This window comes from Entelurus aequoreus, linkage group LG05, assembly GCF_033978785.1.
Source record: "Entelurus aequoreus isolate RoL-2023_Sb linkage group LG05, RoL_Eaeq_v1.1, whole genome shotgun sequence".
Classification (NCBI taxonomy): domain Eukaryota; kingdom Metazoa; phylum Chordata; class Actinopteri; order Syngnathiformes; family Syngnathidae; genus Entelurus; species Entelurus aequoreus.
In genome coordinates, this window is record NC_084735.1 from 8852360 (window position 1) to 8866861 (window position 14502).

Here is a 14502-nt window from a genome sequence, read left to right on the forward strand (position 1 = left end):
TATCCTTAATCTTCTTCACGTTCATATCCCACATCTTCTTCACGTTCATATCCCACATCTTCTTCACGTTCATATCTCACACCGTCTTCATGTTCATATCTTTCATCTTCTTAACGTTCATATCTCACATCTTCTTCACGTTCTTATCCTTCATCTTCTTCACGTTCATATCTCACATCTTCTTCACGTTCATATCTCACACCGTCTTCATGTTCATATCTTTCATCTTCTTAACGTTCATATCTCACATCTTCTTCACGTTCTTATCCTTCATCTTCTTCACGTTCATATCTCACATCTTCTTCACGTTCTTATCCTTAATCTTCTTCACGTTCATATCCTTCATCTTTTTCACGTTCATATCTCACACCGTCTTCATGTTCATATCTTTCATCTTCTTCACGTTCATATCTCACATCTTCTTCACGTTCTTATCCTTAATCTTCTTCACGTTCATATCCTTCATTTTCTTCACGTTCATATCCCACATCTTCTTCACGTTCATATCTCACACCGTCTTCATGTTCATATCTTTCATCTTCTCAACGTTCATATCTCACATCTTCTTCACGTTCTTATCCTTAATCTTCTTCACATTCATATCCTTCATCTTCTTCACGTTCATATCCTTCATCTTCTTCACGTTCATATCTCACATCTTCTTCACGTTTTTATCCTTAATCTTCTTCACGTTCATATCCTTCATCTTCTTCACGTTTATATCTCACATATTCTTCACGTTCATATCTCACACCGTCTTCATGTTCATATCTTTCATCTTCTTCACGTTCATATCTTTCATCTTCTTCACGTTCATATCTCACATCTTCTTCACGTTCATATCCTTCATCTTCTTCACATTCATATCTCACATCTTCTTCACGTTCATATCCTTCATCTTCTTCACGTTCATATCTCACATCTTCTTTACGTTCATATCCTTCATCTTCTTCACGTTCATATCTCACATCTTCTTCACGTTCATATCTTTCATCTTCTTCACGTTCATACCTCACATCTTCTTCACGTTCATATCCTTCATCTTCTTCACGTTCATATCTCACATCTTCTTCACGTTCATATCTTTCATCTTCTTCACGTTCATATCTCACATCTTCTTCACGTTCATATCCTTCATCTTCTTCACGTTCATATCTCACATCTTCTTCACGTTCATATCCTTCATCTTCTTCACGTTCATATCTCACATCTTCTTCACGTTCATATCCTTCATCTTCTTCACGTTCATATCTCACATCTTCTTCACGTTCATATCTTTCATCTTCTTCACGTTCATATCTCACACCTTCTTCACATTCTTATCCTTAATCTTCTTCACGTTCATATCTCACATCTTCTTCACGTTCATACCTCACATCTTCTTCACGTTCATATCTCACACCTTCTTCACGTTCTTATCCTTAATCTTCTTCACGTTCATATCTCACACCTTCTTCACGTTCTTATCCTTAATCTTCTTCACGTTCATATCTCACATCTTCTTCACGTTCATATCTCACACCTTCTTCACGTTCTTATCCTTAATCTTCTTCACGTTCATATCCTTCATCTTCTTCACGTTCATATCTCACATCTTCTTCACGTTTATATCTCACATCTTCTTCACGTTCTTATCCTTCATCTTCTTCACGTTCATATCTCACATTTTCTTCACGTTCATATCTCACATCTTCTTCACGTTCATATCTCACATCTTCTTCACGTTCATATCCTTCATCTTCTTCACGTTCATATCTCACATCTTCTTCACGTTCATATCCTTCATCTTCTTCACGTTCATATCCTTCATCTTCTTCACGTTCATATCCTTCATCTTCTTCACGTTCATATCCTTCATCTTCTTCACGTTCATATCCTTCATCTTCTTCACGTTCATATCGGTTTAAAAAAAAAAAATCAAAAATGGATTTAATATGTTTTTTAAAAAAAAAATCTGTCCTATTCAGCCACTCAGACAAATCATATTGATACCCACAAGGGGTGTCAAAAATGTTTTGATTTCTAGATTAATCGCGATTCTTAATCGATTAAAAAAAAAAAAAAATCAGAGATCAATGTCATTTTTTTTCTTTAAATTTGTCCTATTCAGCCACTGAATGGGACACGTATCCACAATATTCATCTCCACATTAATCATCTCCACTTTATTCACTGGCAAACAGTTCAACAGCAGTACTTGTAACGGCAGTACACTTTTCAGCCACATGAGGCAGAGTGCTGCTGGGACCATGTAGTTTTTAATTGATTATATATTTTTTAATTTTTCTACTTGTGTATGTTTTCTTGTTCATGTGACACGCGACCACAATGTGTGTGTGTGTGTGTGTGTGTGTGTGTGTGTGTGTGTGTGTGTGTGTGTGTGTGTGTGTGTGTGTGTGTGTGTGTGTGTGTGTGTATCTCCTAAATGTCGTTTTTGTTTCAGACTCACGGTTTCCTATCGATATTTCCTCGGTGAAAAGGGACCATGACTTTTTGGACCAGGACCTGGTGGAGCCTCTCTCACGGTATTTTCATTTATTATTGTTTTATGAGCAATGACAGTTTAAAAAAATTAATAAAATCTTACTAAAATTCTCGGGGATCAAAAAGGGCCCCACTCAAAAAATTGTTACAAATATTTTCATGACGGTTCTTAAATGTTTGGATCAACTTCAGATCCATCCATCAATTATACGTTTTTATTATGTTTTCATATTTCTAAATTTAGTTTTTTATGCAGAAAAAAAATCACATTTATTGATTTTAAAGGTCGTTAGAAAGACTTTTGGTGTGTGTGTGTGTGTGTGTGTGTGTGTGTGTGTGTGTGTGTGTGTGTGTGTGTGTGTGTGTGTGTGTGTGTGTGTTACAGGCGTCTCAACACTCTGAACAAGTGCGCCTCCATGAAAGTGGACGTCGGCCATCCTAAGAAGAAAGTAAGACTCATTTGCATATTCATAACTTCCTCCCTGCTGATTGGTCGGTTGTTTGTTCACAAGTTAATCAACCCTCAATTGTTTTTGTTCTTGTTTTTTGTTCACCTTTTTTGTCTCACCTAAAAAAAACTGTTGATCTGGCCTCAGAGTTGTGCTATTGCTCAGCACAACCTAACCAGTGTTGCAGTAAAAGTCATCCCCGGTTTGTTGCTGTTAATTGGTTCCGGCTCCCGACCGTAATAAATTAATTTCCGCAAAGCAGGAATTTTTATTATAATTTAAATCTAAAAAAAAATATTTTAATTTTAATCTATACATTTGATTTATAATTCAAATATAATTTAATATTTGGATTAAAAAAGTAAGTAAATAAATAAAATAAAAATTAATACAATGAAAAAAAATGCCCACCAAATTTTTAAAAAATATTTTCTGTAGCAAGAGCATAAAATATACTTTTTTTTTTTTTTTACATTATTAGATAGTCACTTTTACAATAATCCAGTTATTCTCAAACTGTGGTACTTTAAATACGTCCATTCATTTGAATGGGAATTTTCGGGAAATTTAGGGAAAAGCGGGAATTTTTTTAACATAGTTGTCCTAGATGATATGAATGGGTTGGTGTTGGAATTTTTCGAATCGGTAGGAAAATGTTGACGTAGTAACAGTTTGAAGTGTTTCACAATTTCTGGGATTTCGGGAAAATCGGGAATTTTTACGGGGAAAAAAAAATAGGAGCAATTGTTGTACCAACTAAGAGGAATGTTTTGAAGGTGGAAAGAACAAAAAGGTTGAAAAATGTGGATTGAAAACTTTCCAGGAAGAGGTGGAAATAGGGCTTTTTGAAAACCGGGAATTCTGGGAATTCCTGGAATTTTTAATTTTTGAACTTGGAAAATGGTAGCTTGATATTCAAAGTTATACAATGCCCTAAATTCTCCATATTTTGCGCCACTTTTTACCCGATCCGGACTTTTCAACCATCCACACACTACTCTCCCGAGATCTCAAAAACTAAACATGTTTTCCCTTTCCCCAAACTCCCGTTTTTCCCCAAATTTCCAGGAATTTCTACCCATTGACAACGAATGGGCACTGTACAAACTTCTCCATATGCCACATTTCTCAACCGATTCGAACCGGTCCACTTTCAGCATCTTCCACGCCCCTTGGAAAATCAAACCACCATCTTCCAAAATCAAAAAAATTCCAGGAATTCCCAGTTTTCCTAAGCCCTGTTTTCACCTCTTGCTGGAAAGTTTTCACGGTCCACATTTTTGTGCACATTCCAACCATTCCACCTTCAAAACAGTCCTATTAATTGGGACAACAAAAGTTAGTAGCTTTGTTTTCCCGTACAAATTCTCGTTTTTCCCGAAATTCCAGGAATTCCGAAATACCAATTCTAAATTCAAACTGTTACTACGTCAACATTTTTTAACCGATTCCAAAAATTCCAACACCAACCCACTCATATAATCTAGGACAATTTTGCAAGTATCAATATTTTTTACAAATTCACGGTTTTCCCGAAATTCCCAGTTTTCCAGGAAATTCCCATTCAAATGTATGGACATATTAACATTTCCACAATGCCCTAAATTCTCAAAATTTCGCGCCACTTTTTACCCGATCCGGACCTTTTAACCATCCACACACTACTCTCCCGAGATCTCAAAAACAAAACATGTTTTACCTTTCACCAAATTTCCAGGAATTTCTACCCATTGACAACTAATGGACACTGTACAAACTTCTCCATATCCCACATTTCTCAACCGATTCGAACCGTTCCACTTTCAGCATCTTCCACTCCCTTTGGAAAATCAAACTACCGTCTTCCAAAGTCAAAAACATTCCAGGAATTCCCAGAATTCCCAGTTTTTCAAAGCCCTGTTTTCACCTCTTGCAGGAAAGTTTTCCCGGTCCACATTTTTGTGCAAATTCCAACCATTCCACCTTCAAAATATTCCTATTAATTGGGACAACAAAAATTAGTTGTTGTTTTTTTCAGACAATTTCTCGTTTTTCCAGAAATTCCAGGAATTCCGAAATACCAATTCTAAATTCAAACTGTTACTACGTCAACATTTTTTAACCGATTCCAAAAATTCCAACACCAACCCACTCATTTAATCTAGGACAATTTTGCAAGTATCAATATTTTTTACAAATTTGCGGTTTTCCCGAAATTCCCAGTTTTCCAGGAAATTCCCATTCAAATGTATGAACATTTCTACAATGCCCTAAATTCTCCAAATTTTGCGCCACTTTTTACCCGATCCGGACTTTTCAACCATCCACACACTACTCTCCCGAGATCTCAAAAACAAAACATGTTTTCCCTTTCCCCAAATTCCCGTTATTCCCCAAATTTCCAGGAATTTCTACTCATTGACAACAAATGGGCACTGTACAAACTTCTCCATACCCCACATTTCTCAACCGATTCGAACCGTTCCACTTTCAGCATCTTCCACTCCCTTTGGAAAATCAAACTACCGTCTTCCAAAGTCAAAAACATTCCAGGAATTCCCAGAATTCCCAGTTTTCCAAAGCCCTGTTTTCACCTCTTGCTGGAAAGTTTTCACGGTCAACATTTTTGTGCAAATTCCAACCATTCCACCTTCAAAATATTCCTATTAATTGGGACAACAAAAATTAGTTGTTGTTTTTTTCAGACAATTTCTCGTTTTTCCCGAAATTCCAGGAATTCCGAAATACCAATTCTAAATTCAAACTGTTACTACGTCAACATTTTTTAACCGATTCCAAAAATTCCAACACCAACCCACTCATATAATCTAGGACAATTTTGCAAGTATCAATATTTTTTACAAATTTGCGGTTTTCCCGAAATTCCCAGTTTTCCAGGAAATTCCCATTCAAATGTATGAACATTTCTACAATGCCCTAAATTCTCCAAATTTTGCGCCACTTTTTACCCGATCCGGACTTTTCAACCATCCACACACTACTCTCCCGAGATCTCAAAAACAAAACATGTTTTTCCTTTCCCCAAATTCCCGTTATTCCCCAAATTTCCAGGAATTTCTACTCATTGACAACAAATGGGCACTGTACAAACTTCTCCATAGCCCACATTTCTCAACCGATTCGAACCGTTCCACTTTCAGCATCTTCCACTACCCTTGGAAAATCAAACTACCATCTTCCAAAGTCAAAAACATTCCAGTAATTCCCAGAATTCCCAGTTTTCCAAAGCCCTGTTTTCACCTCTTGCTGGAAAGTTTTCACGGTCAACATTTTTGTGCAAATTCCAACCATTCCACCTTCAAAATATTCCTATTAACTGGGACAACAAAAATTAGTTGTTGTTTTTTACAGACAATTTCTCGTTTTTCCAGAAATTTCCAGTCAACTTTTTTAACCGATTCCAAAAACTCCAACACCAACCCACTCATTTAATCTAGGACAATTTTGCAAGTATCAATATTTTTTTTACAAATTCACGGTTTTCCCGAAATTCCCAGTTTTCCAGGGAATTCCCATTCAAATGTATGGACATATTAACATTTCCACAATGCCCTAAATTCTCCAAATTTCGCGCCACTTTTTACCCGATTCGGACCTTTCAACCATCCACTCACTACTCTCCCGAGATCTCAACATGTTTTCCCTTTCCCAAAATTCCCGTTTTTCCTAAAATTTCCAGGAATATCTACCCATTGACAATAAATGGGCACTGTACACACTTCTCCATAGCCCACATTTCTCAACCGATTCCAACCGTTCCACTTTCAGCATCTTCCACTCCCCTTGGAAAATCAAACTACTGTCTTCCAAAGTCAAAAACATTCCAGGAATTCCCAGAATTCCCAGTTTTTCAAAACCCTGTTTTCACCTCTTGCAGGAAAGTTTTCACGGTCCACATTTTTGTGCACATTCCAACCATTCCACCTTCAATACATTCCTACTAATTGGGACAACAGAAGTTAGTTGTTGTTTTTTTCGTACAAATTCTCGTTTTTCCCGAAATTCCAGGAATTCCGTAATACCAATTCTAAGTTCAAACTGTTACTACGTCAACTTTTTTAACCGATTCCAAAAACTCCAACACCAACCCACTCATATAATCTAGGACAATTTTGCAAGTATCAATATTTTTTTACAAATTCACGGTTTTCCCAAAATTCCCAGTTTTCCAGGAAATTCCCATTCAAATGTATGGACATATTAACATTTCCACAATGCCCTAAATTCTCCAAATTTCGCGCCACTTTTTACCCGATTCGGACCTTTCAACCATCCACACACTACTCTCCCGAGATCTCAACATGTTTTCCCTTTCCCCAAATTCCTGTTTTTCCTAAAATTTCCTGGAATTTCTACCCATTGACAATAAATGGCCACTGTACAAACTTCTCCATAACCCACATTTCTCAACCGATTCGAACCGTTCCACTTTCAGCATCTTCCACTCCCTTTGGAAAATCAAACTACCGTCTTCCAAAGTCAAAAACATTCCAGGAATTCCAAGTTTTCCAAAACCCTGTTTTCACCTTGTGCAGGAAAGTTTTCACGGTCCACATTTTTGTGCACATTCCAACCATTCCACCTTCAAAACATTCCTACTAATTGGGACAACAAAAGTTAGTTGTTGTTTTTTTCGTACAAATTCTCGTTTTTCCCGAAATTCCAGGAATTCCGAAATACCAATTCTAAATTCAAACTGTTATTACGTCAACATTTTTTAACCGATTCCAAAAATTCCAACACCAACCCACTCATATAATCTAGGACAATTTTGCAAGTATCAATATTTTTACAAACTTCCGGTTTTCCCGAAATTCACAATTTTTCAGGAAATTCCCATTCATTTCCAAAATGCCCTAAATTCTCAAAATTTCACACCACTTTTTACCCGATCTGGACCTTTCAACCATCCACACACTACTCTCCCGAGATCTCAAAAACAAAACATGTTTTCCCTTTCCCCAAATTTCCAGGAATTCCTACCCATTGACAACGAATGGCCACTGTACAAACTTCTCCATAGCCCACATTTCTCAACCGATTCCAACCGTTCCACTTTCAGCATCTTCCACTCCCCTTGGAAAATCAAACTACCATCTTCCAAAGTCAAAACAATTCCAGGAATTCCCAGAATTCCCAGTTTTCCAAAGCCCTGTTTTCACCTCTTGCTGGAAAGTTTTCACGGTCCACATTTTTGTGCAAATTCCAACCATTCCACCTTCAAAATATTCCTATTAATTGGGACAACAAAAATTAGTTGTTGTTTTTTTCAGACAATTTCTCGTTTTTCCAGAAATTCCAGGAATTCCGAAATACCAATCCTAAATTCAAACTGTTACTACGTCAACAATTTTTAACCGATTCCAAAAATTCCAACACCAACCCACTCATATAATCTAGGACAATTTTGCAAGTATCAAAATGTTTACAAATTTCAGTTTTTCCCGAAATTCCCAGTTTTCCAGGTAATTCCCATTCAAATGTATGGACATATTAACATTTCTACAATGCCCTAAATTCTCCAAATTTCTCGTTTTTCCCGAAATTCCAGGAATTCCGAAACCCTAACCTAAGTGGGGTGGGGAAAGAAAATAGTTGCTGTACTAATAGAATGTTCTCGACCTCCCCCAGGGGGACGACTCCGATGAAGATGACTCCATGGCCATCAGCAAGCGTTGGACGTTCGAGTGGAACAGCCGCCGCTGGTCCCGCCTTCAGGACCTCCTGTCCGACGGCGGCGGCCTGCGCAGCACGGTGAGCAGCGAGAGCGTGCTGAGCGAGCAGGACGCCTGCGAGGTCTCTTCGCTCGGCAGCGAGGACTCGGCCTCCGGCGTGTCCGCGGCGTCCTTCCGGCCGCGCGGAGACCTGCCGCACTACAACTCCCTGCCCATCAAGAGCGGGCACCACGGGCAGGGCGGGCGCAGCAAGGCCAAGGAGTTCCTGCGGCGGATGGACATGGTGCGCACCTGGGGGCCGTCCACCATGAGGAGGAGCTTAAAGCGCAGACCGCCGATGGTCATCAGCGGGCCGGTGCTGCAGGGGGAGGAGCCTCTGGCCCTGCAGGTGCTCCAGTGTACGCCCATCAGCCAGCTGGAGCAGAACCTCCCCAAGCCCGGCTCGCCGGATGACGGCGAGACGTCGCACGCCCACCCTAGCGAGGATTGCGACCGTCTCGCCGTGGCGAGCGCCGGTCCCGCAGACCGGACGCCGGCGTCCACAAGGACGAGCGGCAAGAGGAGCAGCAAGTACCTGGAAGACATGGAGCTGGCCCCTCAGGGGAAGAGGACAGACGGACAGAGGAACTTCTATTCCTACCAGAACCTCCTCATCCACGTCCCCAAAGACCACAAGCCCGGAACCTTCCCCAAAGCCTTGTCTATCGAGAGCCTGGCGCCGGCTCCCGGTGACGGCGCCGTCTCTCGGCCGCGTCCGCCCAACAACAACAACGCGTACCCCGCCCGCTTCGGCGGGACGCCGTCCAAGCCGCCGTGCCCGAGGGCCCCGCGGGGCAGCCGGGCGAGCGTCTACGACAACGTCCCGGGCTCCCACCTCTACGCCAGCACGGGGGACATCCTGGACCTGGAGAAGGAGGACAACCTGTTCCCGCACCTGGACGACATCATCCAGCACGTCAGCGGCCTGCAGCAGATCGTGGACCACTGGAGCCGCGGCGTGCTGCCGGAGGGCGAGGACGGGGACGGGGACGGGGACGGGAGGACCACCCCCAGCGAGGGCGACCGGGACGGCGTCTCTTTGAACGACACCGACTCTACCGGGACCGGTCGGGAGAGGAGGGACTCCGGAGTCGGGGCGTCCCTGACCAGGCCGCGGTGAGTCAGAGCATCCTGGACTGTACGTCCTAAAACTGTATCGCGATATATACTGCAGGCACCTGCGATAACGATATGTATCGCCATTTATCAGGGGTGTCCAAACTACGGGAAGATTGCATTGATTTATAGATAGACTGACAATTATGTCGCCACCTAGTGTACCTTTAATTAAACTCTAGATAGTCTCTTGTGCAGCATTAACTTATATGACCCAATGTAAACAACCTTCCCTAGTCATGGTGCAAAAATAATAATAATAATGGAAAATATTTAAAGAAAAACTACTATTGGTTCTCATTCCTGATTTTGTAAACAATCACAAAAACGACAAAATTGTATTTAAAAAAAAAAAAAAAGAATATCGATCTAATCGCTGTAGTATCGCTCACACACTGATACTATACTTGGTATCATTTCTGTCGATATTTGTATCGGTCTGTGTTTACATTCAAGCACTCTAGCTTAGCGGTTAGCTATGCTTGTGTGTATCCTTGTGTAGCGTTAGCACTTGTCCTCTTAGTCCTCCAGTGATAGCGATACTTCTCGGAAATGTTGTCACTCCAGCAGCACTGAGAGCAGACTCTCAATGCATTGGAGTTCTTCTTCCACAAAAGTTTGCCGGAGTCCACAGCCCAAAGTTTTCATCCGATCGGAACCGTTCGAGTACCAAAATGTTCGGCTCTACCGGGAATCGTGTGCTCATTAAAAATAAATTGTTAAAAAATATCCCAGATTACCCAGAATTCCTGGTTTTCCGGGACATTTTCCCCATTGAAAATGAATGGGCCATTTTTCAAACGTGCACAATTCCCACACGGTTTTAACCGTTCCACTTCCAGCACCTTCCACTCACTTTGGACAATCAAACTACCGTCATCAAGAAAATTCCAGGAATTCCCAGAATTCCCGGTTTTCCAAAGCTCTATTTTCACCTCTTGCTGAAAAGTTTTCACAGTCCACATTTGTGTGCAAATTCCAACCATTCCACGTTCAAAACAAAGCAAAATTAAAAAAAAAAAAATTCTGTATAAATTCTCGTTTTCCCGCAAAACTCCAGGAATTCCAAAATACCACATTCAAACTGTTACTATGTCAGCATTCTTCAACCGATTCCAAAAATTCCAACACCAACCCACTCATATCATCCAGGACAATTGTGTGTGTATTAATATTTTTTTTTAATTCCCGGTTTTCCCGAAATTCCCAATTTTCCGGGAAATTCCCTTTCAAATGAATGGACATATTCAAAGTCCGACAATGCCCTAAATTCTCACTACTCTTCCAAAATCTCAAAGGCGAAACATGTTTTCCAAAATTCCCGGAATTTCCAGGAATTCCTCCCCATTGACAAACAAACTTCTCCATATCCCACATTTCTCAACCGATTCGAACCGTTCCACTTCCAGCACCTTCCACTCACCTTGGACAATCAAACTACCATCATCAAGAAAATTCCAGGAATTCACGGTTTTCCAAAGCTCTATTTTCACCTCTTGCTGAAATGTTTTCACAGTCCACATTTGTGTGCAAATTCCAACCATTCCCCCTTCAAAATAAAACAAAATAAATTTTTTAAAAAATTATGTATAAATTCTCGTTTTCCCCCAAAACTCCAGGAATTCCAAAATACCAAATTCAAACTGTTACTATGTCAGCATTCTTCAACCCATTCCAAAAATGTCAACACCAACCCACTCATATCTTCCAGGACAATTGTGCTTGTATTAATATTTTAAAAAATTCCGGGTTTTCCAGAAATTCCCAATTTTCCAGGAAATTCCCTTTCAAATGAATTTGTGTGCAAATTCCAACCATTCCCCCTTCAAAATAAAACAAAATAAATAAATAAAAAAATTCTGTACAAATTCTCGTTTTCCCCCAAAACTCCAGGAATTCCAAAATACCAAATTCAAACTGTTACTATGTCAGCATTCTTCAACCGATTCCAAAAATTCCAACACCAACCCACTCATATCTTCCAGGACAATTGTGCTTGTATTAATATTTTAAAAAATTCCTGGTTTTCCCGAAATTCCCAATTTTCCGGGAAATTCCCTTTCAAATGAATGGACATATTCAAAGTCCGACAATGCCCTACATTCTCACTACTCTTCCAAAATCTCAAAGGCGAAACATGTTTTCCAAAATTCCCGGAATTTCCAGGAATTTCTCCCCATTGACAAACAAACTTCTCCATATGCCACATTTCTCAACCGATTCGAACCATTCCACTTCCAGCACCTTCCACTCACCTTGGACAATCAAACTGCCATCATCAAGAAATTTCCAGGAATTCCCGGTTTTCCAAAGCTCTATTTTCACCTCTTGCTGAAAAGTTTTCACAGTCCACATTTTTGTGCAAATTACAACCATTCCCCCTTCAAAACAAAACAAAAGTTAGTTGTTTTTTCCCCCCGTACAAATTCTCGTTTTTCCCCGAAACTCCAGGAATTCTAAAATACCAAATTCCAACTGTTACTATGTCAGCATTCTTCAACCGATTCCAAAAATTTCAACACCAACCCACTCATATCATCCAGGACAATTGTGTGTGTATTAATATTTTTTTTTAATTCCCGGTTTTCCCGAAATTCCCAATTTTCCGGGAAATTCCCTTTCAAATGAATGGACATATTCAAAGTCCAACAATGCCCTAAATTCTCACTACTCTTCCAAGATCTCAAAGGCGAAACATGTTTCCCAAAATTCCCGGAATTTCGGGAAACATGTTTCCCAAAATTCCCGGAATTTCCAGGAATCATCAAGAAAATTCCAGGAATTCCCAGAATTCCCGGTTTTCCAAAGCTCTATTTTCACCTGCTTGCTGAAAAGTTTCCACAGTCCACATTTGTTGTGCACATTCCAACCATCCCACCTTCAAAACAAAACAAATGTTAGTTGGGTTTTTTTCCCCCGTACAAATTTTCGTTTTTCCCCAAAACTCCAGGAATTCCAAAATACCAAATTCAAACTGTTACTATGTCAGCATTCTTCAACCCATTCCAAAAATTCCAACACCAACCCACTCATATCATCCATTAATATTTTTTTAAAATTCCCGGTTTTCCTGAAATTTCCAATTTTCCTGGAAATTACCTTTCAAATGAAAGAACATATTCAAATACCCTAAATTCTCACTACTTTTTTAAGATCTCAAAGGCAAAACATGTTCCCCAAAATTACCGGAATTTCCAGGAATTTCTCCCCATTGATAAATAAAAAATGCTATTGCTAACTCGTGTGTGTGTGTCCAGGGTGCGCTGGCCCAGTTTCAGGACGTCCGACCATCTCAAGCATCCGACGTCTTCCCTGCACATCAGCAGCCAATCGGCATCTCAGCTCAGCTTGTTGCAGAAGTTCTCTCTGCTGCGCCTCACCGCCATCATGGAGAAGTACTCCTTGTCCAACAAGCACGGCTGGACCTGGTGGGTTCACTTTCCCGGCTCAAAAATGTCCATTTTTACACTTTTTCTGCTAATTTCGCAGCCGTACAACATAATCGTATAACTTGGTACGTGTCGCTTTAGCATGCTAGCATGTTACCATTGCTAACTTTTTTTTTAAACAAATTTTGCAATCGTTTCCCCCAGAGACATATAACTTAATACTTAACATAGTAACAGTTAGCATATGTCAAGTATTAAGTTATATGACTCTGGTGGAAACGGTTGCAAAATTAGCAACAAAAAAAAGTTAGCATGCTAATGTTAACATACAGTTAGTGTATGTCAAGTATTAAGATATATGACTCTGGGGGAAACGGTTGCAAAATTAGCAACAAAAAAAAGTTAGCATGCTAATGTTAACATACAGTTAGCATATGTCAAGTATTAAGTTATATGACTCTGGTGGAAACGGTTGCAAAATTAGCAACAAAAAAAAGTTAGCATGCTAATGTTAACATACAGTTAGTGTATGTCAAGTATTAAGATATATGACTCTGGGGGAAACGGTTGCAAAATTAGCAACAAAAAAAAGTTAGCATGCTAATGTTAACATACAGTTAGCGTATGTCAAGTATTAAGTTATATGTCTCTGGGGGAAACGGTTGCAAAATTAGCAACAAAAAAAAGTTAGCATGCTAATGTTAACATACAGTTAGCGTATGTCAAGTATTAAGTTATGTGACTCTGGGGGAAACGGTTGCAAAATTAGCAACAAAAAAAAGTTAGCATGCTAATGTTAACATACAGTTAGCGTATGTGAAGTATTAAGTTATATGACTCTGGGAGAAACGGTTGCAAAATTAGCAACAAAAAAAAGTTAGCATGCTAATGTTAACATACAGTTAGCGTATGTCAAGTATTAAGTTATATGACTCTGGTGGAAACGGTTGCAAAATTAGCAACAAAAAAAAGTTAGCATGCTAATGTTAACATACAGTTAGCGTATGTCAAGTATTAAGTTATATGACTCTGGGGGAAACGGTTGCAAAATTAGCAACAAAAAAAAGTTAGCATGCTAATGTTAACATACAGTTAGCGTATGTCAAGTATTAAGTTATATGACTCTGGGGGAAACGGTTGCAAAATTAGCAACAAAAAAAATTAGCATGCTAATGTTAACATACAGTTAGCGTATGTCAAGTATTAAGTTATATGACTCTGGGAGAAACGATTGCAAAATTAGCAACAAAAAAAGTTAGCATGCTAATGTTAACATACAGTTAGCGTATGTCAAGTATTAAGTTGTATGACTCTGGGGGAAACAGTTGCAAAATTGGCAACAATAAAAAG

The 14502-nt window shown here is 39.6% G+C and overlaps 1 protein-coding gene across 5 annotated transcripts in view; it reads left to right on the forward strand.

Moving 5' to 3' along the window:
• Nucleotides 1–14502, forward strand: part of LOC133650129 (stAR-related lipid transfer protein 13-like) — a 105899-nt gene that overhangs the window by 74548 nt on the left and 16849 nt on the right. For all 5 annotated transcript variants that reach the window (XM_062046975.1, XM_062046973.1, XM_062046972.1 and 2 more), the window contains 4 exons: nucleotides 2444–2525; nucleotides 2870–2933; nucleotides 8565–9763; nucleotides 13021–13191. In XM_062046975.1, the coding sequence (XP_061902959.1) occupies nucleotides 2901–2933; nucleotides 8565–9763; nucleotides 13021–13191 (1403 nt within the window). In that variant the 5' untranslated portion in view covers nucleotides 2444–2525; nucleotides 2870–2900. The remainder of the gene's footprint in view (nucleotides 1–2443; nucleotides 2526–2869; nucleotides 2934–8564; nucleotides 9764–13020; nucleotides 13192–14502) is intronic.